A 26,983-nucleotide genomic window follows, 5' to 3' on the forward strand; every position below is an offset into this window, starting at 1 on the left:
ACTCAGAGATCTATGCTTTTGCATTTTCATAAACGAACATCCTCTATTGACGAAACCGATGTGACTTCGTAACATTCTACGGCAGTAAACACAGTTTAGCGAAAATGACCCGTTCTCAATATTATTTGCCCTTCGCTAGTGCGTAAGAGAGTCTACGTGGAAAAATCAACTCACAATTTCTTGCTCCAGCGCGAACACGTAGTTATTAAAGAACATGTGAAGCTTCTCATTGGCGTAGTTGATGCAGAGCTGTTCGAGCGAGTTGGAGGCGAAGTTCTCGAAGCCGAATATGTCGAGCACGCCCAGCGAGCGCGGCGCCTCGCGGCCCGGCGCCGAACAGCTGTTCACGTGCCGGACCAGCCACGCGAATGTGCGCGAATAGAGCGCTCGCGCCATGGCGTGACGGTTTTCACGAGCCTGTGGACAAGGTTTGTTTCATAAGTGCCGTTAAAAATTATATCTAATTGAAAACATCGATCTGAAATTATTGGCTTCAGTTGATATTTCGCTCGAAGATCACCTTTAAGGCGGTAACTGCGCCAGCCACAGTTGGTTTGCGAGAGCGACCACTTCTTATGTATATCCCATCCACTGTAAACATAGTGCCGTTGCTACGTTGCTACATAATAATCCTCAATACTCGTAGTTCCTTACCTCATGTAACCTCAGCGGGATGTCTGTAACGTTGCCCCGCACGTTGATCTGTCGTTCTAGAAGAACTTTATGCGCGGTAGGTTGCGCCAGACCCAATAGATTCGCGACCGCGTCCACTGCTTCCGCATCTTCCGGTGCTAGGGCGCTGCGTTCTCCGTCTACATCCTAAAAATTACCAAATAATATTTCATTATCAAATTATCATCACAATTGTTAAAGCATAAGTGATCTAGTTTTTCAAAGGGGCACTCCGTTAATTTCAAATAGCTTGAACTTCCAATGTTAACCAAGATTACCTGAAACTGTATGTTCCCAAGCCACAGCACCGCTGCCAGCACTTTGAATAGTCCTTCGCACATCTGCAGCGGCACTTGTAGAACTGTTAAGGCCAGTTGTAGAGCTTCCAACTTTCCTTGCTCGCCGCCTAGCCCTTTGCGAGGGTCCTCGTCTTCCGGTCGAAGGTATTTGAACTGAACTCCGTCGCGGAGACGGAGGGCTGTTCGTAGTTCGGCGTTGTGCTGGAGTAATGGAAAAAAATCATTCACATTTTTATGTTAATGTTATATTCAATGGGGAATTAAGTCAGTTACATATTGACACAGCTTAAGAGAGCCCACACCAAGGTCCTTGGCTCCCGTGAAGGTAAATAATTCTGGGGCATTCAGAGAAATCAGGGAGCGTCTTGAATAACAAATAAGACCATCAGGATTCAGGATAGAGCCACTTCACATTTCCAAACAGACAAATTATGACTTTTTAGATCGCAGTGGAACATACCTTCGCGCCCTCAACCAGCTGATAGAACACATGGTAGTTGGTCTCCCTAGGCGAAGGGCCGGTGATCCTAGCTCGCTCCAAGAGGAAGTCACGGAGCACCGCGCCGCGAATGCCTCCTCGGTTGTCGAGCCGCACCTCCACGAATTTACCGAAGCGAGAGGAGTTATCATTGCGGACTGTTTTCGCGTTGCCTAAATAATGAGTAAGATTAAAATACCGTTTCAAGTAAAAACAAATATGCGCATTTCTAAATCAAAAAGGTAAAGGTATTAAGTTACCAAAGGCTTCTAAAACCGTATTGGCTTCAAGAATCTGTTGCTCCGCCCACGTGGCCTGGCCGCCGGCAGCGCAAAGGTACTGCAGTATCAATTTCGTCGTCTCCGTCTTGCCAGCACCGCTCTCCCCCGAAATCACTACGGACTGGTTTTTCTCACCATTCTAAAAAGATAAGTATTAATTCTAAGTGATTACTTGCAGATTAAAAGGGTTTTAATGTTGATTGACAGTTGACAGCTATTTCCCGAAAGCTGGATCGATTATCGATCTTAAGCAGGATGAGATACATGTATCTGGTCGATGATGAAACTGGCAACAGCGAGTCACTACGGAAGTATAAATGTGCCAACAAATAATTATATTTTTTAAACTTGATAAGTAGGTCACATGATAATGCGAATGATTTAATTTTGCGCTTACTCGTGAAACTGTGTAAGTAAATATGTAACTAAGGGGCTAGGAACGAAACTGTTTCTAATATAAAGTTAGAGTTTGCTTACCCGTAGCGAGCTATAGGCGGACTCGGCTAAAGCAAATACGTGCGGCGGCAGGTTCCCAAAGGCTTTGCCTCGGAATTCTTGCATGTGCTCCTGTAACGTTCAAGTTATTTTACTGCATATTTTCAGTAATGTGTTAAGCGTGCAAAATCTTGAAAGGGAACGCAGAAAACAACGTTCACTTTTTAAAGAACGACAATAAATTTAGGACATGAAAATGTGTCACCATTTATTAAAATAAGTTGAGACAGTGAGCGGGAGTGTTTCATTTCATACAGGGTTCGGTTCGGTATGTTTTAATGTCATATACATAAACGGAAGACATGAATGACATGGCTTAGCGTAGCTTCGCTTATTGAATAAGCGTCTTCATCAATGATTTCCTCTGATTGATTACTGTGTGACGTATAATTAATCACTTTTTTATGATGATCTTCATTGTTTCCGACCATAGCGCGTTACTTCCTAGAAAGTGAACGATTGTTTGCAAATGTTTCTATGAAAACAGGAAGTTTTATCTATAACATGTTTGTATCAAATGGTCGACCGATATTGTAAACTATATTATTGCTACGGAAGACCAGCGCTGTGGTACTCATATCATAGCATATGCTGAGTGGCGTCCTTTTGTTGCCACTACACAGGCGCCAATGTTTCTTCCACAATCCCTGTTTATTTTTTATTTTTTTGTTCTACTGATGCACCATCTATTTTTGCGTTTATCTTTGTGTAACTGGTTTTAGGTGTAATCAGTATCTAGTACCTTAAATGTTTAGAGAGTAAGTTGTTCTTGTAACGTAGGTTAAGGCGCCATATGTAGAATGGTTTATACAATAAATGATTTTTTTATCTTTATCTAAATTTATGTAGGAAATTAATAACGAAAATGTCATTTATTCTTGAAGCGCTCTTGTTTTACAGTAGATTATAAAATATATTATTTATCATAGGTACTTATGACCAAAGACAATATAACTCCGTATAGACGGATAAAGTCTAAGAAAAAAACGTACCTCAAAGCCCTAGAGAAAAAGGTAGGTTCGGTGGCCTAGATGGCGTTACACCTTTGGGGAACGCTCGGCTAGATGGCGCTAATATTAATATTTGCCATTTTAACACATATCAAGCTATAACAATATGGGCCAAATTGTCAAAACTGAGGTTCAAAAGTTTTAAGCTTGTGTTGAGACTTGAGAGATGGCTGTCTATGCACTGTGATAATGTGATTACACATTTTACCTACTTTGACAGTAACTCTCTATAATACTCGATCCTCCTTGGTATGACAAAATAAATGGAATTGGGAATAAGCGGCAAACAAAGTGATACGATACGATAGTCGCCGGCATCTACAGAAGCATATCAGATTTCGACTAAACTCGACTACTGAATCTAGATAAAAGATTGGCGAGATGCGTATCAGTAAGAGATATAGTCATATGATCCGAGTTATATAAATGCTCGACATTTATTGTAGGAAACATGAAAGCTGTGTTGGTTGTAATAACGATTTCGGTCTCCCTAAATAATTTCGTATGTTTATGTGAACATGCTTTCTGTTATTATCGTATTACTCACGAGAATGACACAGCCTCTGGATCAACGTATCTTACTCATCGGCTAGATTGCTTTGATACCATTGATCGCTATAGCTATAATAATATTATAGATCGGTGCTTACCGTTGTGTAACATCCCAGCTCCTTGTAGGGATTCACTGCGACTAGAATTGAACCTGTGTATGTCTGTTATGTAATAATTAAGGAAAATATGTTAGTATAACTATTAATTAATAATTACTGTTCACATTACATGCACGTAATTTTATTTTAAAATAACTGGTGTTCACGGTGCATAAAACATGAAGGATGAATCCTTGAATATTTAAATACGTAATTCCAGTTCCAGGTCATAAAATAAAAATACTTCGCAGTCTGTCGAAAATAACACAGTCATTGTAGGTATTCGCGCGTGAAGCAAAAGAAAAACTATGTTACGCTACAATTTACAAAATACGGCATGTAATAGATTTGAATTAGGCATGCAAATTCATTAGTTGTCAATATTGGATTAAAATTGTAATGATAACGGTTTCGAAAAGTTAGTTTAGATAGCATTTATAATTATAATAGTCGGTAAGACAGAAAAGGTGAATTTGATTCAAATATTCATTGGTTTTTTCTACAGTTTTGTGCTACGATGGGCTGGCGGCGTTACTAGAATGGACAGAATACGTAATGAGTACATCCGCGGAAGCTTTAAAGTGGCTTCTATCACAGACAAAATGCTGTAACGTAGATTACGCTGGTACGGTCATGTTATGAGGAGAGACGATGACTTTGCGGTTAAAGTGGCCCTCCGATTGCCTGAAAACCCCCGAGGAAGAGGACGACCGAAAGAAACGTGGTGGTCGAATGTCAAAAGAGATTTGGAAGCTGCAGCACTTCAAGAAACGACAACCCAGAACGGAATTGTCTGGCGCACTAGATAAGGGAGACTCGACCCCAAATTTATATTTAAATGTGAATAAACGTGTGTTGTTTAAGTTGTAAAGGATACATATACAAGGTCGTGTCTGTAGCGGCGTTTAAGGTTGTCGTTGATGGCGTCCTCGGTGATCTGAGGCATCATCGTCATGTCGGGCACGCCCGGGCCCTCCGCCTCCCGCTCCTCCATGGTGGCTGCAACAACACAAAAGTATAACATTAATTACTAAAATATCACTAGTTACAAATTGGTACATTACGATACAAGCGCGGCAAAATGGAAGTTCGAAACGAGTGGCGAAGCCGATAAAATGACACGACCGAAATGTTTTAAATCGACATTAGTTGCAAACTACTTCTTCGCACGTGTATTGTACGACGTTTTTCAGTACATAATATGGCTATTTAAATTTTCGACATAAGTAGTAGTAGTAGTAGTAAACACTTTATTGTACAGAACAAACAAATTACACGTATAGTGAATAATTACAACGGTTATGTACAAAGGCAAGCTTATCCCTTTAAGGGATCTCTTCCAGCTAACCTAACCATAAGCCCAAATAAAGTACCACATGTCGCACTAATGCGATAAAGTAGCACCATGTGGACTTGAAAAAATGTTACAAATACATCGAGATTTTTAGTTTTAAAACTTGGAGTACCTAGCTTAACTTTTATAGGATTTAAACATACAAATTACAAATGTAAAACAAGACTTTTGGTTGTATTTTAGCTTTTGCAAAATGAATAACTGCGTCAAAACTCAAAGCTCAGGGCACACAAACGGGTTGCGGCACTGTACGTAAGCTCTCTACACCGGACGGATTTTATAAAGCTCTGGGATTTTTGAATACGGTAAAAGGTTCAGTACTTTAATAAAATTGGTTCTGTGTTAAAATTCTAATCGTTATTTATGACAGCGATAGGTTTTTTAATACCAAAACCGCAATAACTGCGTCAAAGCTCAGGGCACACTAATTAGGGGCAATATTTCACAAAGTTCCGATATGAACCTTATATGACACTCATTCTGTCCTAATACTAGCTAATAATAAATATCAGAGGAATGCAATTAAACAACTTTCTATATTTATTCTACATTAAAAGCAAAGATCGGGCATCGATTAGGTACGGTGTGATTGATGGATTATAAATAATTCACGTGACGCGCACCCCGCAGCAGAGATGACAGATGGGTTCAGTTGTCAGAAAGGGTAAGTATACCCTTAGGCAAAAATACAAGGAAAAATGGCCACAGGAATAATTTTAAACGCAACGGAAGTTTCACAGCAAAGTTTAGCATTCAAATATGAGAATTTATTCACGAAGAAATAGATAAAGGGCCTTTTCAAAGAACCCTTTCTTTGAGTGTAAATAATTGTATTCGAATTAAGATTGTTTATCATCATATGCAGTAAACTTATAATTTAATCGTAGAAACCGTGACCGTGAAACATATAATTATCTTACAAAATCGCTTTTTGTTAACACGTACGCGCTCTGATGATAATTGTAGCTAATTGAGCATTTATTTTGAGCGTTCTGTCTCAAAGAATTTGTAATTTAAGAGATGTCGTTGACTTCCTTCTCAGAATTAGAATAAGAAACGTCGTATTGAATAACGAGAGAAATAGGTACTCGAGATCACCCCTGGTAAGGAAATAAACAAACAAGATGTTCGAAATGTAATTCCCGGGCAAGTATCAGCCGGCCTAGCCGAAGAGACAGGCGTTGACGAAACGCAGTCTGGCTATGTCGCGCCACTACGGAATAGGGAGAGCAAGCTACGAAACGCTAACGAAGCGAGAGCGATTGCGACGTTGGGTAGGTATCCAGGGCTCAATTTACATCGATCTTGGCTGACTTCTCGCCCTCCGGGGCCCTTGCACTGGGGAGCCATGAGATATGATTTTATGCCGCTGATCGACTGTTAAACGATTTTATTATATTTATCGCGTGCCCATGATCGAATAGTCTCGCTAACACGAATTTAAAGTGGTTTTTCTTACTCCCTTTCACAGGTTATTTTATCATTTTAAAAGCAAAATCAAGCGAGGCAATTTAAATATTATTTTACCTATTTCACATTAAAAAATCGCCATCGCCATTTAAAAGTTTCAGTTAAAATATTTGTGTCCGTTTATGGAAGAATATAAGCAAAGATGACAACATAAAAAAAAAATCTAATCGGGTTGAATCACGCAGGCCTTTTTATTGTGGTCATTAAATTGTTAACAAATGTGGTCCAAGGGCTAGGCTAGGCACTAATTGTCGATGTCAGGCCGTGTTGGCGGTTGACCACAATGGTTTCAATTTAGTTCGGTCGTTTAGTTTTGTGTTTAGTAATCGATTAATATTGAAGTTTAGGGAATCAACGATATTGAATTAGAATAAACCAGTGCTCATTCAAATTGAATAACGTTCTTTCATTAAAATTTCCTAATCCAATCTAAATTCTATCATTTTTAACTAAAATAGTTTAACAGTTTCCCTAAAGTGTTATGTGTCTAAGCGATTTATATGGAGCGTCGTTGGGTGGAAACCCAGTGAATTTGGAAGGTACCGCACCCTTTCCACATTTACGCACGCTCGGCTGACTCCCGTTTTTAAATCATATTCGTACAGCTGTTATGAATATTTGGACACGCGATACTGACGTTACCTTATGACGTCATTAAGTAATTCATTGAGATTTTATCTTCAGATAAGTTATGCTTGCAATTTATTTTTCGTCTTTCTGTAATAGAACAGTTGTTTTTAAAGCGATCAGGCATTGCGTTGTAAATTTGTAACCAAGTTTCAAAAATGTGACATTATCTGGGTAAAGGGACCTTATATTGTCGATGGCGCTTACGTCCCGCGGCGTCTTTCGAGCATACAGGTCCTTTTAAAGTCCATCTGTGTGACTGGGGATGGTTGAGTGATTTCACCCATCGATTTGTTTCTTTAATACCAGAAATCATCGCCGTTCTGTTCTGACTTGACTAATGATATAAATATTAAAAGGGGAGTCAAATACTTTTATAATGGAAGTTACACCCTAATTGCAGATATTTTTATTAATATTGTGTTCTGACAAGTTACAAAACTGTGAAAGTGCATTCGTTAAAAAGCTATTTCCATTATACACAATAAGTACATACGTCAATACCCAGTAAAACCAAAGCTCCTCAGTAAATCCTAGGCCTTCCCATCTGACCCCACTATTTCACCTTTAACTCCTCGGTTCGCTGCTCCCGAGATAATCAGAAAGATAAAACGTCTTAACGAGTCCTAAGAGCTGCGAGACGGATGTTTCCCACTCCCACTCGTTAGTACAATCAGATTCGCTTCACACACGCTGGCCCTTGCATAAACTGTACTATTAAAGGCGTAATATTCGCGAGTGATGAGAGAAAATAGTCCTTGGATGTTGTTCCCCTTGCTTGTTGTGAAGTACCAACGTAAACCAATATAAATGCATTCTATAAGATGATGGAGTAAACAATAACAAGAGTATTTTCACATTTATTATTAAGTTTTATGTCCGCTCACATATTTTTAGTGATTAAGAAAAAATGTAGTGAGAATGACTAAAATTGCGTGTGTTACATTGGTCTTATTAATGAATTGTTTCAAGCGTGGCCATGCAGATTTAACTTATTCAATTTGATTAACATCATGAATCTGATCTGTCAGTAGTATCAGTGACTCAGTGTGGTGTCATTAACGTTTTTGGTAGAAGAAATGATCGGAAAATAAAAAAAGCAGACCGCAGACTCCCATGAGCCGTGGCCAATGCCAGGATAACGCAAGGAGGAAGATGCAGACTCATCTTCCTGTTAGGTATTTTGAGGGCACAGTTACACGGGTGCACCTAATCGTTCGAGTCCCTTAGCAAAGAGAACAGAGCCTTGAGGCAGGACGCTCCCGGTCAAGTTATCGGGCGGAAATGTCACTTGGGCTGACGTGTAGCTACGTCACTTCGCGCCCTCGTAGCTCGCTCCGGTATCATGATTTATCACAATTAATACTAATGTTAATATAGGCTCTGCAATAAAATAAATGGATTAGGTCCGTTTAAAGGAGCAATCGTAGGGAAACTGGATATTGGCATTTTCGTGATTTATTAGTGCAATGCTAAGTTTTTAATAATTAGAAAACTGTCCATTTATTACCACTACGTATTATCACATCTTTTTTACGTATAAAAAAAATCTTCAGAAATAACCATATATAGAAATCGTATTTAGGAAAAATAAACCCCCGTTAAGAGGGGGTCGTACGAAATCCTCGAAAAGTGCATTCGGCGTTTAACAAATGCTGCTCACATTTCTAAATTAAATGAAATAAAATAAATGTAGTTATTATCTTAAAGAGTGTGTCTACAACTTTTGACTATTCACAATCTCCAATTATTAACGGTGTAATAACTAAACCCACACAAAGTTGACCTAAAATGAGAAAAACGTATGTCGCCGTTTAGTAAACTTTGTTAAAAAAATTCAATACCCTGGTTATAACATTATGTGATTCTGAAAGCCAGATAAATGGACTACAAGTTTTGAGGCTTTTTATATTTTTCCTCTCAAAGGCAACAAAGAAATTTTACCTTAAATTTAAACTATCGTAAAATTTCCATACATTCGCCATTGCTGTCAGAATTCTCCTTTCGATTAGATGCCGTGAGCGGCTCATCGGAGGCAGACGTGTCGCCGGTCGCTCCGCGTTGACAATTAAATTTGACAAATATTTTGACAGAAAATAGTGTACGTACACGAAAAACCATACCAGTGTAAAACTGTGCTCAAATTAAATAGGGTAAATCAAATATGTCAGGTGGAGATCCAATCTCATTTAAAGTTTAAAGGTGCATGGCTTGTGCATAAAAAATAAATAAAAATATATCACATTATTAAAGAAAATAACGAACACAACCGAATGAGTATAAATGATTTCATTCTAGTTCGCTTAAATTGAAAAGAGTTTCATGTTTTCTTTTACTCATTGGAATAAATTTTCATTACGCTGGTATTAACAGTACGTCATTTTAAAAATATATATGACAGCACCTACGTCAAGTTCTGTCAACCAGGTTGTATGTAAACAATTATAATTTAATTTATTTTTACATATTTAGATACTTATTAATCGATTCTTACTTACGAATAGAAGGAAGGGAAATGCGGGCGGGTATATAAGTACCTATTTATTAAATACAATATTCCGTATGGTGTGCTCCTGGTTCAAATTTTTATATAAAAAAATGTTTCAATTTCATTAAAGATTACCCTGTGCATACCACGAACACGTTTAAGTTCATCGTTGTTTAGAAAGTAACGCTCGTTTTGAATGGCACTTCTCCATTCAACTAGACCAGATGGAACAGAATGATGGAACAGTCACCAGCATACGTATATGACTATGAACGGCCGTGACAACATATCCGATTCTCTATAGGGGCCATAAGTATATGACGACATATTCCCGGCAAGAAATTGCACTGATGCTTCGTGACCGGCAAAAACATAGTCTCTCTTTCTAGCGTCTCGCGAGCGTAGCGTCGGGCCAACTGTATGGAAAAAGACGCCGCGTCGCGTCGGCGCGGCTTAGCCATACAGTTGGCCCGACGCTACGATCGCGAGACGGTAGATGTGGGAGGGTCCTTATCCGTATAAATATCTGATCGGGTCGCTTAAAAATATTTGTTTCCTTATAAAAATCTAAATTACACTCTCACTCGCATAATTATCTATCCATTGTTAAAGCAAATATATATCTTACGAGCTAAAAATCATTAATATGTAATTAAAGTGCAATAACAAACCCTACCTTAGTTGCCTTAGAGCGGTAAATTGTATGAGGTGATTTGACATCTCACAAAACACGTGCAGTATTATATTGTCGTTGCATATGTCTGTCTCATTGTTCTTAAACTATGACAACTAAACTTATTACAAATCTGATATCAGAAGCCTTTTTACAAGCTTTTATTCAACTTGCCTTGTTAGTTTGGGTCAAAACGTAGAAGCTAAATTTGACCCACTTTCCGGTTTCCGATTGAGCTGAAATTTTGCACACATATGTAAATCACGTGACATTGCAATATTATGGTATCATGTAGGTGATCTGATGATGGAGCAGAAAGGTGGTCAGAGGAACTCTGTTATGAAACGTCGTATCCCCATTGAGTAAGGGGTTTTTAGAAACATCTCGGAGAGCAATAGATGATTGTTGAAAGAAAGGTACAGTCGGCTAAGGTAAAGCTTGTGCAAAAAATGAAATTTTTGCAAAAAAAATATATTATAAATTGGGAGGTGTAATTTTTTATTATCTCTGCATTTCATTGAGGAGAAAAACCGGCCAAGAGCGCGTCGGGTCACGGTCAGTACGTGTAGGGTTCCGTAGTTCCAGGGAAAATAATATATTTAGGGGCATGAAAATGTCTGTCAAAGTTGGCATTTAAATTTATTGTATTATTTACTCATTTTAACTTTATTTTTGTGTGAAATTTTGCTCAGAATTTGTTCATTATCCTTTTGAATGTAGTGTATACCTACACTTCTAAAGTTTATGTTCCATACATACTTACTACAATTTTCTTTTCATTGACAGACGATTTCAATTTTCAATTTCAATTTGATGGATAAATATCCGCGGCCTGAGGGGTGAATAGGATCAGGAATGGGGGGAATCGGGTCGCAAAGGGGGTGAATAGGTTTACGAAGAGGGTGATTAGGGTCGGAAGAGGGGTGAATTGGGATATGTGGTCAATGGTTGTCAAATTGTATAAAAGATATATAACTTACCTAAAGTGATGTTTTTATGAATGACCTCTCTGTATATGGACGCAATTTATACGTCAATGTATTGCTTCGTAGTTAGACTAGATACAAGAAATCAACATTTAGAAATGTTAATTACACTTCTGTCAACCTCCACGTTTCACCCATGATTGCTATAATATAAATGGATTACTTTAAAATAAAAATCATAAGTATGAAACTATACAACTAGGGAAGAAATAAAATTATTTTATTGAATAATTTTTGATTTGTTCTTTTTCAAGTTTATATAAATAATAAATTCTCAATTCGCTCAAAGGTTGTAAGAGACACCTTATAGGGATAAGTTCGCCTTTGTACACCATAACTATACTGTATTTATATGTCCTAACTTGTCTTATGTACAATAAAGTGTTCACATACATACATACATACATAAATTGAAATAGATATCATACACGAAAGAAAAAACGACAAGGCCTACTGATGGCCGAGCCGGGAATCGAACCCGGGTCTTCAGCTTACGCAGCTAACGTCATTACCACTAGGCCACCCGCCCGCCGTGTAGTACCCAACGAAATATATTTCTCTAGTGTATACATGTTATCTCTGATAGGCACATTTTGACCACCTCGTATATGAATCTTATAAGGCCCATTTGCACCAACCACTTAACTCAGGGTTAATGGGCTGTCAACTGTCAAATTCCATGTAAAATAGTGGGTTAACCCTCAGGTTAATCCTCCATCTTCGTTGGTGCAAGTGGCACTTAGAGGATTACGGTATAGCGAGAGACATGGCGGGTTCGATTCCCGGCTCAGCCACCAGGGGGCCTTGTTCTTACTTTCGTGCGTGATATCTATTTCAATGTATAAGCATGAAAACGGTTATGACTTTATTTTCAAATAAGTATTTTTTACTGATTACTGATAAAGTTTTTGGCATTTAATTTTGTAAGGTATGCTCCCAGCCGAAGATCAGCGCTGATGAAGAGGCACCAAAGAAAACACGTCCGTTCCATACAAGATTTATTAGCAGAGAGCGAAAATATAAACCTACCCACAATCAGTCGGTGCCTATAATTACTAAACTACCCACATATGTCACAAATTTATTTCAAAAAAACTTAATGTCATTATCAGTTTGCCGTTAATATTTGTGGGGTTTGAAATTGGACCAGAAGTGATATTAAAAAAAAACTATACATTTATAACCTTTTGAATTTTAGAAGTCAGTTAAAAAATCTCGCCAAATGAGAATCTTTTTTCGCACAATTGTAAAACTAAATTATCTTTACTAGTTACCTCTAAAATACTAAATGAAATGACATCTATTGCGACTTAAGTAGATTGCATAAATTAGTAACCCAATTCACCTAGAGACGGCGCTGCACTTTGGGCTACTTAGTACATCGTTTTCTGAAGATTTTGGGTTCATGGGGTCGGAACGGGTATGAACTACCGTAATTTGTGCTGAATAGGACCAAAACCGACTTTTGAACGTCGATAGCACTTTTTTATATGTTCCATGCTAATTTTTTACACAAAAAATCTTCCAGCGGTGTGAACTTCGGTTTGCCTTTGAAAATATGTCGTTTTATTTAGTAATTTTCGCTCACCCTAACGTTGGGGTGAATAGGGAAATGTGCTAGGGTTGACCCTTTTGGACTACGAACAAAACCTGACTAACTAATATGTTATGAGTAGTCGGTTATGTATTAATAAAATAAATTTATCGAAATCTACACATATGATAACCTTAAACCAACCTTTATAAATGGTGCTCTGACGCAGTGAACAAGTAAGTATGGTCGTGGGCAGTGCGGATAACGTGTTAAAATATAAGCATAGTTTGTTGCTATTTTTCATGTTTAAATAACTTCTAAATTAACGTAGTGGTATTCAAGTAAAAGGTTCACAGTGAATATTAAGTAGCTTGCCAGAAATGTGTTTCTGCTTAGCTATACCTACCATTGTAAGTATTGAGTTTTGTATCATAAAGTCAAACTAGGCATTTATTACTAATGATTTACTCTGTGGGGTACCTTTGATCACTTGCATGGGGTAATATTGACCATAATGACACATAGTTGATTATTGTCTGATTATGTCACGGTACTTGTTGAGTTGAGGCAGATAATTTGATCTCTTCGTGTGATAAATATTGAAACAATTACAAATAAAGTTGGTTTTTCGAAGATGGTAGGTAATTTTTATTTTTGATCAAAGTAACCCCAAAATAGCGTTAAAGAGTTGTAATATTTGACTGTGCGAACCGTTTTTTTATCTTTTCTTGAGATAAAATACTTTTGCAGGGGGTTACATTCGATTACCATTTAAAAAAACATAGGGTATCAAACTAACCCCAATGTCAGTTTATGTTTGATCTCATAGTTTTTTTTTGCGTACATTATTTTGTTACTTTTCTAGATTTTTAGCAGGAAAAGACTAAAAAAGTTGATGGTCCCATTTTTTTTCTTTCTTTACATTAATAAATACCCATTAAATGTAGAAGCTAGCTATAGCTACCCATTACATGTAGAAGCTAGAGAAGTTTAAATTCCCAAATTGGTCAATGTAACCCCAGTTTACGGTAGACACCGTGAATCTATTCTAATAATTCTCTATTTATTTGAAAGAAAAATCGTTACGATTCTAAAATATGCAATCTAAGATAAAAATGCTTTTCATATATAGTTACAAACTTAGTTCAGAATTTTTTTTTGTACAACTTTTATTAAATTGGTCTACCTATCAAGTTCAAAATAATTTTCCTAGAAAGTCTTTATAAAGTCCTGCTTTTGAGATTTTTTCATATTTGAGAAAACAGCCCTTATTGCCTGAAATACGGCAGTGATATTGACATTATTGACATTGACATTTGCTTTTTCGTATTTTGACCGCACTGTTGTATTTTTTGCCATGCTAATTTGAACCTTATCTCTGAGCGATGTTTTTTAATTTTCAGTCAAGTCACAGATGTTTATGACATAACATCTAGGTATTTAGCCATTTAAAAGAAACTACAAGGGACTTTACAGACGTGGCAACTGCAACTGGTACAGGGCCTAAGCTATAATTTAAAATTATATTGTGATTTTTATATGTTTTTTTGTGTTTTATTTATTACCAAGTATGAGTTTCAACATTTTCAACTCAAGAAACTGAAATTTAGAGAAGAGACTCGGAAATTGTGTAAGATAAAGAGTCTGATGCAGATGGCGATGGCGGTATTGGGGTAAGATAAGATATGCGTCGATATTCCCTGTCTTTCTTTGTGTCTCTGACTTGACTGCTGCTAGCTGTACTCTATTCATTAGGTTTTTATTTTATATACATACTTTATTTTGTATCAAACTAAATGATAAAAAAACCTAACGACCAAAAAGAATAAAGAAAATATCTGATAGTCTTTAATACAACCCGCATATACGTAATGCACAGCACAGGCCTCTGAAGACCTGCAGGGCAATCATAGTCGTGCGATAAATGATAAAACATCGGACCGTCCCTATTGCACTTACAAATAGTGCGATAGGGCTGAATGTTTTATCATTTATCACGCGACCATAATTGTCTGCCTGGAGGTATCGGCCTTCACACACGACTTTGGATAATGTTTGCGGGGATAGGCAGGCTGACGATTTTTAATCTAATAAGTATAGAAAAGTAACGCAAAATGAAGTGCAAAGTAATTTGAAATACACCTAGATAAACAATCAACTGAGTAAGGAACGTTATCTACATATTTAGGTAAATTTAAGTCACATGAGACATGAACAGAGAAGGAAAGCTAGATGATGCGTATTTTTTCTCTGTCTTCTTGTATGCTACCTTTTTTACAGTTTAATTTCTCAAAGGAGGTCAGTAGTTGACTACAAACTCAAAATAACACTCTTGAAAAAAATTAAGGGTCACTGACCTTTCACAGTAAATTGAGGTAGTGTGAGTGAAGGGTGTTTGTGTGTGTAATGGGGTAATTTGACAGATTCTGAAAATTCTCCCTGCTCTACCCCCTCTTAATTATGTTATGTTATGAGCGAACGTAGCTTCTCTTCGGAATAAAACCAGAAGGCTTTTATTTCCCTTAGGAATTCTATTTTTATACAAAAATGGATCCTTTTACATTAAATTTCTGATTAATTTAAGCTCTTTAACAAAGGCTATCTAATTTTAACCAATTGGTTACTACCTATATACAAGTCTAGACTTAGAAATCTATCGTATACCTCCTTAGGTACTTGATATGCCTCTTGGGATTCCAAGGGGTCCGCTAAATGTATGTTGCCCTTATCAAATCCATTGCCAGGTTGCCTTGTGGCCCTAAAACCGGCACATACTATATTTAATCTAGTTATATTAAGTCGTCTGTATCCTATTTAAGCCTATAACCGTGCCGATGTTACCCAGACTGCCTATAATTGGCACTCGGCGAGGTGAGCCCAAAAAGGCAAAACTGGATATAATTAATATCGCCTGTCACAACTTCCCGTACGTAAAAAGGAAAGCTAGTTTATTTCTGTAACACGTGGATCTATTTCCACGTACCAATAAAGTCGTATCGTTGAGCACAATAAGGAGGAATCCTTGGAAGATAAACAAGACGATACAATTATTGTCTTCCTTGAAAATATTACCTATTTTTTTACAACACCGACGTCATTTTATGACTTATTACTTACATTGTAAAAAAGTCGTCTGGACGTAAATAACTTCTTTGGTCTATCGGATATCTAAAAATCTCTTTTTTCAGGAAATTTATAAGATACAGTATAAGTATTTACACACACTATTCCATTACTTCAAAAGGTGCACAGCTCCAAATTTTTTTTTTGAAAACCTCGGAACTCGTACCTACATTGACTACACTACACAATCGCAGCAGCAAGATACTTGTAGCATTGGGTACACGTATGTTATATTATACCTATTATGTATGTAAACAACATAACGCCTTATCTTGTCGCAGGCATGCAGTTAATTGTTCTTCAAAACAAAGGGATCTTGAACGTGTATCTTTATTACAAAACACCTGGCAGTCTCAAATCGATTTACAAATAATAGTAATCGAATTAAATCGAATGCGTCTCATTCAATTGAAGCGGCGCCATGTTTATCGATTATGTTTATGGTAAACAAATGAATAGGAGCTTATTCAATTCAAGCTCCTATGGGCCTAAGGGGATTGGATACGCTCTGCTTTCTTGGTGGGCCGTTTATAATTTCTGTCATTTGTCAGTGTGACGTTGCTGGGGTGATAATGTCGAACCGGACTGGTCTGATCTGTTAAAACTTTTCAAAGCTACTTAGAACTACAACTGCCGACGTCACTGCTGTTAGCAGCTGTAATAAAGAACTACGGCATTGTTTTTTAGTTTCCTTGTGATTCATCTCAGACAGACAAGAAAATAAGAAACCAAATCCATTTTAACGAACGGACCCCTCTCGTAACAACATAGTAAATTGTCATCATGACAGTCATCGTAGTTGACGCGAAGTCATTATGGAACAAATTGAAATAAGAGCCGGTCGATAATCGCTAGTTTTGGGGTGCAGCGCGTGGCGAGTTAACGCCATTCATCAGGACTGTAGCGTTGGACGGTACACAATACTGTCGTCCTGATGCGACATTAAAAGAGTCCCGTAGAGTTGTAGTGTGGTTCAAGCAATGAACGACAGCGCAACCAACATTTTTGATTATGGTGAATTTATACTTTTTAGAGGGAAGTTTGTAAGATTAAATAAATCCAATAAGAATCATGGCTAAGCAAAAAGGTAGGCAGGTAAAGCTTTATTTAGATACTTTTAAATTTTCTTGTTATTATCGTCGTCTATATTTTAATTTCCGTCTATAAGTTAAAATTAACTATCACGTTTCACGTATTCACGTTTTAAGAACGTCCTACACAATTTAGAGACTTTTTTTACTCCCGAACATTAGTCATTTACAGGGTCTTGCATAGATCTTTAAAACCCTACATAAAAGTCTAGTCCCCAAAGCCATCGTCCGCCGGCTTTCGGCAGTATCGAAAAAACTGAAAACGCATTGTTTGGCTTTGTAACCATGGCAACGCATTGCGCGGCAAGGCTTTGGGCAGCTGAGCTGACAAACCTTTGCGTCAAAATACAGGAAATAGTGTGAATTTCACGAAAGTTATTCAAGAAAACTATTAAAAACTAAGTGCATGGTCGTAGAAAAAGTATTGTATGCAACGGTGGTTAACTGAGTCAAAAAATACTCGTGGCGTCTTAATAACAATTTTCGGCTTCGCCTCAAATTGTTACACACGCCACTCGTCTTTTTTGCCCTCCTTTAAACGCCTGTTGCATAAAATACTATTTTTACTTCATATTTTTTCCCGTTATAATAACATTATTAAAATAATGAAGATCGACAGCTGCCTGTACCTTTAACCCCCTGCGCTAGGTGTAGGAGGGAGGCGCCGGGCGCCGTCGCCCACGGTCCCTAGCAACTTTGTACTCGTGACCTCCAAGGACCACCTTTCCCTTTGGATTTAAATGGGTCGTCACGCCGCCCGTTTCTTATCTGATTATACTTACAACTATCATTCGATTATACTAATTCGTTTAGAAGCGAGACTCTGTAAAATTTGTCAAGCTCGAGTCTAACTTAACCTAGACAGATTCAATTTGTTTGGAACTAAGTTCATCAGGCTTCGGCTTTTAGGGTTTCGTAGCCAAAAATGATATTAAGGGGGTTGATCCCTGCGCTCTCCCACCATTATAGGTGGACTGATAAACGCTTGCCCGGGTTTTTATTCTCACTAGAAAGATCTATCTATTCTGTTCTAATTTCTAGTACTCTACATAGTAATACTTACTTTGTGACACCTACCCGTATCAAAAGCCCTTTTATGAAATAATAAATAAAATTAATCCGTGGGCGTCGATAGACTATTTAACATCAATAAAGTTGTGAAACGGTCGGAGCAGCGGTAAGATTGGTAATCGAATAAAAAATAAATAGTACCATAAAATTTACTTTAGCTACAGAAAAAATAGATGGATTCTCGTGGGCGGACTAGACTAGTGACATTGCCTAGGGTAAAAAGAAATTTCTAGAACCTGTATGGTTGTGAGTTCAGTTTCAGCGTGGGTGTATGATAAATGCATCAAGCTGGAATGAAGGAAAATAAGTATGTGCTTGTAATTCGTTTCGTTATTTAATTCTAGCCCACGGGGATTCTTTTACATCTGGTACGATTTTAATAGTACTAACTGGGTACGTAGACGAATGGCACAAACGCTCACGAAACGAAACGCTCGTAGATATCTATCTTTATCACTCTTGCTCATTGGCTCATTGGCGCGACAGAGCCAGACTACCTTTCGCGGCGTTTCGTTTTCGTTTCGCGTCGCAGAAATGCCATTCGGCTACGGCACCTGTGACCTGATGCTGAATAAACATTAACCAAATTTAATTGCAAGACCATTCCCTATTAATGAAAACGTTCTATGGTTACTCTCAAGGAGTTCACAACTGTTAGTTAGGCAATTTTCAAGGAAATATTGAGTTCCGTGGAAAACTTTAACACCAGATGCCAGTGGGCAAAGCTTTGTGCGTAATTAAGTTTGTAAAGTTAAAAGTTATTTCAACAATTCGGGACTCCGTATTTATTTACATAAGCTGAATATGTTGAAACCGCAAGTAAAATATCTAATAAGGGCTAAGTCTGTGGATGTAATTTAAGCCAGTTTAATCGCGAAGCCTTTGGGAAGTTAATTGCTATTTGGATGAGACACTTGTGGAGGGGGATTAAAGTGAACGAAGTGTGAAAATATCTCCAGAAATCTGAAAATGCCAAGCAGTATTACTGAGCTGTTAGCGTGAGTTTTTGAAGTTAATACAATGCTGTTACTCGATCTCGATAGTGTAAACGTCACAGGAAATGTATATGTAATTTTGTGATCAAGCAAGTAACCGTTTAGGGGCGCTTCTTGATTTCCTCATACAATGAATATCATATTTCGTGACGCTTACGCTATCGTCGCTATCAAGCAACGTAAAACGCTAGTAACCACAAAATTAAAATTTTGAAAAAAAAAAAACCCCCGACATAATGCAAAGATTTTCATGAAACATGACTAAGAACATTCAGCTTTCAAACAAAAAAAAAATCTAAATCGGTTCAACCGTTCGGGAGCTACGATGCCACAGACACACACACACACACACACACACACACACACACACACAAACAGCAAAAAAAAACAGAGACATAGAGACAGACAGACAGACACGTAAAACGTATAACACCCCGTTCGTTTTTGCGTCGGGGGTTAAAAACTCGTGATAATAATAGTGAATATTTTGCGTCCTTCACATTCGAAATGAGTAATAGCGTATAAAGAATTGCTGGTATGCGACAAATTGGGGCAATGACACTGCAAAACCGAATACTTTACACGCAGCTCAGGGCTCTGCAGCTACGTTCGAACTCGTAGGTACAACAATCAGTTCTACAGGACTGAGGACTGTACACATTAATCTTAAAATCTTTTACATAGTTAATGCCTCTTTAATATTGTGTGTGATATGATTCCATGTGATGAATGTAGTTTTAATAAGTAAGTTCCCATTTCAGAATCTTTCAGTGGTCGGAGATCAGCGATGTAAACCATAATGAACGAAAATTAAAACTGCCTCCATTGTTCAGGGACGTGGAAGTTATTAAGATCCAAGTACTTTTGAGATATTATCTGCTAACTTAATAATTTTATTCAAGAATTCGTGTACAGACGCAGATTGAAATTATGCGAAAGTAATTAAGGGGCTTTAGAGACCTAATAGAATATGAAATCTTGTTTGCAGACAGCCTGTTTCATTCCTTATTATATTATATCCCACTAATTGACCCGTTTGTAACAAAAGTAAAAGCTAAATATACGGTACGAGTACTATTTTACTTTTAATTACTTAAATCCCGTGGACGCGGCATTGAATCGGCAAATAAATAATTTTGCTGGATGGACGTTGTTTTATACAATTAAATTAATCAAAAGTGCAAAAACTCCTGGTATGGTTTTGATTTGATGAATCAAGCTTACGGGGGAACAAGACGATCAACAGGCATAACTCTACCCAACGCGCAAATCTCTTTCGCGCCATTAACAATTCTTAAACAATAAACGAGTTGCGAATTTGAATGCAACTGTTGCATTCCTTAAGCTTGCGATGTACTTCATTTAAATATGTAGGTAGGCTAGATTCACACGGTCTTCACTGAGCGTAACCAAACGTCCCACAACGCTCGCTCCCTTGAGAACCGACTACTTAAATCATAACTTTCGATCAAAGCCGACGCAGAACAAAGATATTCGACATTTACCTTATCAACCTCGTATCTTACTTTATTGAACGTTTATGAACACAACCTTCCTTTGTGCGTTACAACGTTCAGATTTGAATATAAACCTAAAGGGAGTTGATAGGTTCGGATAGTAAGGAAACGGTATTGCGATCATAGACGACCTGTTACGCGACAAATTGACGAGCGACGGCGACGTTCATAGTAAAGTAGGCTTTATTACCTCCACGAAGCGTAACGTGATCAAAACAATCTGGCAAAGAAATTCCCTAGCAATTTTATGACTTAATTCTCCTGGGAAATAAGTGTACGTACCGTGTATTTCCTTGTCAATAACGTTTAAGTAAATCAATTTAATAATGTACTAAGTGGTAGGTGGCTCATTTATTAAGCGATAACATGTTATAAGAGCTTTAAACATTGACAACTGTGTTTAAAACTTGTATGTATAAAGAACTAGTTATCTTCAAGCAAATGATTGTAGTTAATAGCCAACACAGCGACGTGCATTGCCTTTACAATAGGGGACATATTTCAAATTCCTCTTTTTACGACTTACAATTTCACAAAATTAAGTCTGCATCGTAATTTTCTTTATAGCGTCCACAAGTTGTTTACCGAGTGCAGGAGCAGAGCGTGAGCCCGCAAGATGAGCCCCGTGGGGGGAGGGGAGGTCCTCATTCCTTACCTAATGTGGAAGACAATGCCGGCCTCAAGGACCATGTGAAAGTTATTTTGGGAGGACTGGAACTGGATGCCACGGGTTTCTTTGTGTCTTCGTATAAGGCGGTGTTTTAATTGATTCAACATTATAACTTGACAGGCGTTTTAAAGGCGATAATTACCTAATGATCATTGCATTTGCTTGAGTGTTTAAACTAAAAGCCGATAGATCATATACACCGTGTTTTTTTTGTTTTCCGTTAAATTTGACACGCAGTTAGGTTCATCATCAGAAACCACCCTGTATATCGCTTTTTGTTAAATTCGAAACAATTTTTTTTTTACGTTTCCATACATTATAACGTTATAGTATTTTATGCAACAGGCGTTTAAAGGAGGTCAAAAAAGACGAGTGGCGTCATGGCGTGGGTAACAATTTGAAGCGAAGCCGAAAATTGTGATTAAGACGCCAGCCACGAGCATTTTTTGACCCAGTTAAACACCGTTGCATACAATACTTTTTCTACGACCATGCACTTAGTTTTTAATAGTTTTCTTGAATAACTTTCGTGAAATTCACACTATTTCCTGTATTTTGACGCGAAGGTTTGCACTGTCAGCTCAGCTGCCCAAAGCCTTCCCGCGCACGCGCGCTGTATTGTTATAACAATGCGTTGCCATGGTTACAAAGCCAAACAATGCGTTTTCAGTTTTTTCGATACTGCGCGCATGCGCCGATAGCCGGCGGACGCTGGCTTTGGGGAATAGACCTTTATGTAGGGTTTTAAAGATCTATGCACGACCCTGTAAATGACGAATAACAGTTCGGGAGTAGAAAAAAGACATTGTCAAGTGTTTGACGGCACATGTCAAAACAAATAATATTAGGAACTGGTAAGGGATGCCACACACCTGTTCAGTTTTTTTTTTAATAATTCGATAACCGTAAGAGTTAAGAGGCTAGTTTCTTAGAGAAATTGATTGTATTTGAACTAAAAATCTTCCCTTAAAGTTAACGGAATTCAATAAAAACAGGGTGTATTTTACAGAACAACATAAATCACTTTTAGTCGATTAGAAGAGTACGACTGTAGATAATGAGGTGTACCGAGGTACCGACATAGCCACCCGAGCCTAACGATTACCTCAAGACAGCATTATCCGCTGTGAAACGGATTAAGTGGTGCTTTATGAGAATTATGAGGGATTACATTGTTGAGTGTTGACGTTTTACTTTTATGGACACTGAACTGCAGTTGGTACGAAATTACTCGTTTTAAATTAGTCTTAGGTTAGGACTTACAGCAATTTTGGCGTTATCTCAATAAATTAAAGGAAATTACACCTCCAGCCGCAGTTAAATTGTTTTTCATTTGGAAATATTAGTAATTCAATAACAATTCCAAATTTACTGTCGAAAATATATGTAACTAGCTTTTGCCCGCGGCTTCGCTCGCGTTAGAAAGAGACAAACATTAGCCTATGTCACTCTCCATCCCTTCAACTATCTCCACTTAAAAAATCACGTCAATTCGTCGCTCCGTTTTGCCGTGAAAGACGGACAAACAAACAGACACACACACTTTCCCATTTATAATATTAGTATGGATAAATGTGATTCGCCGTGACTAAACTCAAGATTACCAATTTTTTAATAAACGCGTCGTGTTAGACAATGACGAAGACACTGGCAACCACAGATATAAGTATTTAATGCTTTGAGCTGACAACAGACGATGAGCCAACGGAGTAATAACTGCAAGTTTTAGGATTTTCAATAAGCCACACAATAATGTTTTATTCAGTGGGTTATAAAATAACGCAAATACAATCTGACGCAGGGGTTGCATTTAATCACTTACACGGTTAAAAAGGAGGGTCCAACTTAACTTCTGCAGAAAAAGAGAATAAAAGTAATAACTGTGGCATGGATGCAGAATTGAACGCGAAGCAATAAATATGATAGGTATTGCTATAACCTTTTCAAAGACTTTCATATCTTCGAGGGATTTATTTGTATATAGTTACCTACCTATACCTAATGGGATTACTGCAAACATTTGCATGCCGCATTGATATACTATATTTATACCAATGTCACACCTTTTCTGCACATATTCTTGCAAATAAATTATTCTTTCTTTCTTGCGATTTATCCAACTTGCATCTCGCTAGGTTAATTCTAAAAAACATACAGGATGAAAATAAAAGCGCACAGCCCCATGCATCCCTCCCGTTTCATCGGACGTGGCGTGAAATGAACATCGCTTCCGAGCTGCGCGGCCGTTGCTCCAGTTCCCCACCCCCTGTGGATGCAGAATTGCAGGACGTCACTTAGCGAAGTCATTACGGATTCTGATAGTGGGAATATAGCTTTGAGTTTTAATTTCTTTTTGTAGCCAGCCAGAGCAGCTAGAGCTACAACTACACCCTAAAGGTGTTTGTTCTGCGTGGCGAAATGTACAGTTGATTTTTTCCCCCACTTTGTATTTGAACCAATGCAATCGTTTAGTTTCGTAATTCTGTGTGTATATATTTTTCATTGAGCTCTCGCGGAGCGGGAAAAAATGGAATAAAGGAACGATTTAACTGCTAATAATAGTTGCCATGCCAAAAAAATAACTTTCAAGATTTGAAAGAATAGCTCGCTAGGAGATAAGTACCAAGTAGACGACGCCGAGGGAAAAAAATGATGCTGTTATTGAGGAAAACTTTAACCTAAAAACAAGTGCACTATAAGGCACCTACCATTTTGGTCAGACGAAAACAATCGAACATAGTCTGACTACTGACTAGGGATAACAAAATATCATAAATACAGAAGATAACAAGCAAGCCCTGAATAAGCTTTTCTCACAACATTTTCCAATAGACGGCCAATACAATAGCGGCTCATTACATTCGCTCGTCGACTCGGCTGCTTATTGCGCCTCACTGTCCAATAACTACGTGCTTCTACGAATAACTTTACTAACCATTATTTCAGAAGATTATTTTGCTTCAAAAACAACTTTACTACAGGAATCTAAAGTACACTTTCAAACCGGAAATATGTGGAGTTTTTGAATTTTTCGATACTCGTTCTATAAATCAGTGCCGGTCCCGTTGATTTCGCCCACTAAAGTAGGGATTCTGTTAATGTTGTGAAACCACATGATGACATTGCATAGTTGGAAGATAACTGTAACATTATGGAAATTTTATTTTTGATGGAATTTGTTTCATTAAAAACTTTGGATTATCGCTCCCTACCGTATTTAATAAATAGGTATGGTTTAATTTTTGCGTCTCCGATTCTGGACCATGAATATGTTAAAAGGTATAATGTAAGTAGGGTGTAACAAGGTGGGAAAGTACTAGGTATCAGCTGCAAAAGTGCATGGAGAAATTATGAATGAATTCATTGATAAATTCGCCATGCACTTTGGCAGCTGATAATACATTGGTGTAGAAACTTCGTAACCGAATCAGTAAATAAAAAAAAAATAAAAAAATAAAAAAAAAATATTGGGGACACCTTACACAGATCAACTTAGCCCCAAACTAAGCAAAGTTTGTACTATGAGTGCTAAGCGACGATATACATACTTAAATAGATAAATACATACTTATATACATACAAAACATCCATGACTCAGGAACAAATATCTGTGCTCATCACACAAATAAATGCCCTTACCGGGATTCGAACCCAGGACCGCGGCTTAGCAGGCAGGGTCACTACCGACTGAGCCAGACCGGTAATATGTTAACACCGACATTGGTTAATGATTACCTTAGCCTTACAAAAGACTGTAAGTACTCCATCTAAGTGCGTTTTCACATTATCCGATCCGATATCGGATGTAGGAAGGATTTGAATAGCAAAAATCAAAGATGGCGGCTTAAATGTAAGGGATGTGGATATCGGTCCTACACCCGATATCGGATCGGATAATGTCAAAAGTTCAAAACGCACTAATACTTATTACTCGTATATCAAATAAAGAGAAGTTGTTTGTTGTAGCTCATAGACTTAATTGTAAGAAAAATAACGGAAACTCATGTAAACACTGTTTATTTTCTTTTATGAGCCGTCGTTTCATCATCGTAGCGTAATGTAATTTGCAGCTCGTAAGAAAAAGCAAGCTTTTAATCAGTGTTATTCCCAAGATATTGCTGCTATTTGTCAAGATGAAACAACGGCTAACAGCAAGTACATAAAAACCGCTTATAAATGCATGCAAAGCATTATATACTTGCATAACCAGAGATCATTTACTTATAGGGTAATTACTAATTAATTATAATAACAATAAGTCGGTTACACCAAACCGTCTGAAACCGTTAAAGCGTTCGTTAAATTTTATTGTATGGGAAATTCCATAGACGCCTGCTGAGCGACGATGATGTGTCTGTCAAATGTGGTTGATGAAACTGGCCCTAAATATCGGATTTGTGTCATATCATAATCATTACCTACATTGGTTTTGATAATGTTTTTTTTTTTCAAGTGCGAGTGCAAGTTATGTATTTTTATAACGGAACAATTTAATAATTGCACACTGGCAACAAACACTACAAACTATAATGAGTAATGTGAAGTTCATACTTGTATAATACTCGTACATGTTATTAAACTATGCTATCAAACAAAAAATTAAATAATATTGCAAACAATGATGTTTTGACACATGTTGGCTTACACTGGAGTATGTTCAAGCAACTTCATTTCTTTTTCACTTGACACAGTGACCAAGAAAAAAATAAAAATAAAACTTTACATGGTAGACCCGTATGCATTCTGTAAAACAGGGGTTCCCAAATATTTTTTAAGCAAGCATATTTTGTCGTCAAAAATGAAATGTACACTTGTCTTACGGTCCGGGCCCTTTCACAGTTTGAAAAACCCTGCTGTAAAAGACGTTGTAGTGAGTGCGCTGTCCCCTGCGCTGTGGCGCTGCAGTGGCTGCGCGTGCGCCGTAAATCTCCTGTTATCTAATTGGCTGAACAAAAAGCGGCGCGTGCCGTCGGAAATAGATACCATAGAGCTACGTCTCACTTGACTCACTTCAAGCTCTATGGGGTTGCGGTTCAAATAATGGGATAAACCACTTGCTTAATGTAATTGCTTTGTTTTAACGAGGCTTAACCCTTGTCAAGGCAGAGGCCATTTAGCGACATAAGGCACTTCAAACAAGTGTTATTGTCATTTTTGAATTTCAATAGCACGTTTTGATAAGGGTCTACAATTACTTATTAGAGATTTCGAGGTACAAATGAAGTCACCCATAAAATTAATCCTAGACAGTTTTAAGGCTACCGAAAACTGGTGATTTGTATATCAGTTGGTTCTCTATAAGTTTGTCAACCTTTAATAGCCCTGAAATAATGGGAGGTAACTTTTTCGAGAAATATTGCATAATAAAATAACCAGTGTTAGATTTGTATTCTTGTGTTTCATATGCACTAGGTTTGTCTAATACGATGTTACTTGTGCCCTAGGGTAACTTGAACTAATTATAAATAAGGCTATCGATATTGGGAAATTGTTACGTCT

General features: G+C 37.6%; 1 protein-coding gene across 1 annotated transcript in view; it reads right to left on the reverse strand.

The window, feature by feature from the left end:
- The window catches only part of LOC125232873 (myosin-I heavy chain), a 130,895-nt gene that overhangs the window by 40,849 nt on the left and 63,063 nt on the right, over nt 1–26,983 (reverse strand). The window contains 8 exon segments of the mRNA XM_048138688.1: nt 175–417; nt 655–819; nt 951–1,172; nt 1,432–1,622; nt 1,710–1,869; nt 2,208–2,297; nt 3,886–3,948; nt 4,763–4,884. Coding sequence (XP_047994645.1) covers nt 175–417; nt 655–819; nt 951–1,172; nt 1,432–1,622; nt 1,710–1,869; nt 2,208–2,297; nt 3,886–3,948; nt 4,763–4,879 — 1,251 coding nt within the window. The 5' untranslated portion in view covers nt 4,880–4,884.

The sequence above is a fragment of the Leguminivora glycinivorella genome, chromosome 13 (genome assembly GCF_023078275.1).
Source record: "Leguminivora glycinivorella isolate SPB_JAAS2020 chromosome 13, LegGlyc_1.1, whole genome shotgun sequence".
In the NCBI taxonomy this organism is placed as follows: Eukaryota; Metazoa; Arthropoda; class Insecta; order Lepidoptera; family Tortricidae; genus Leguminivora; species Leguminivora glycinivorella.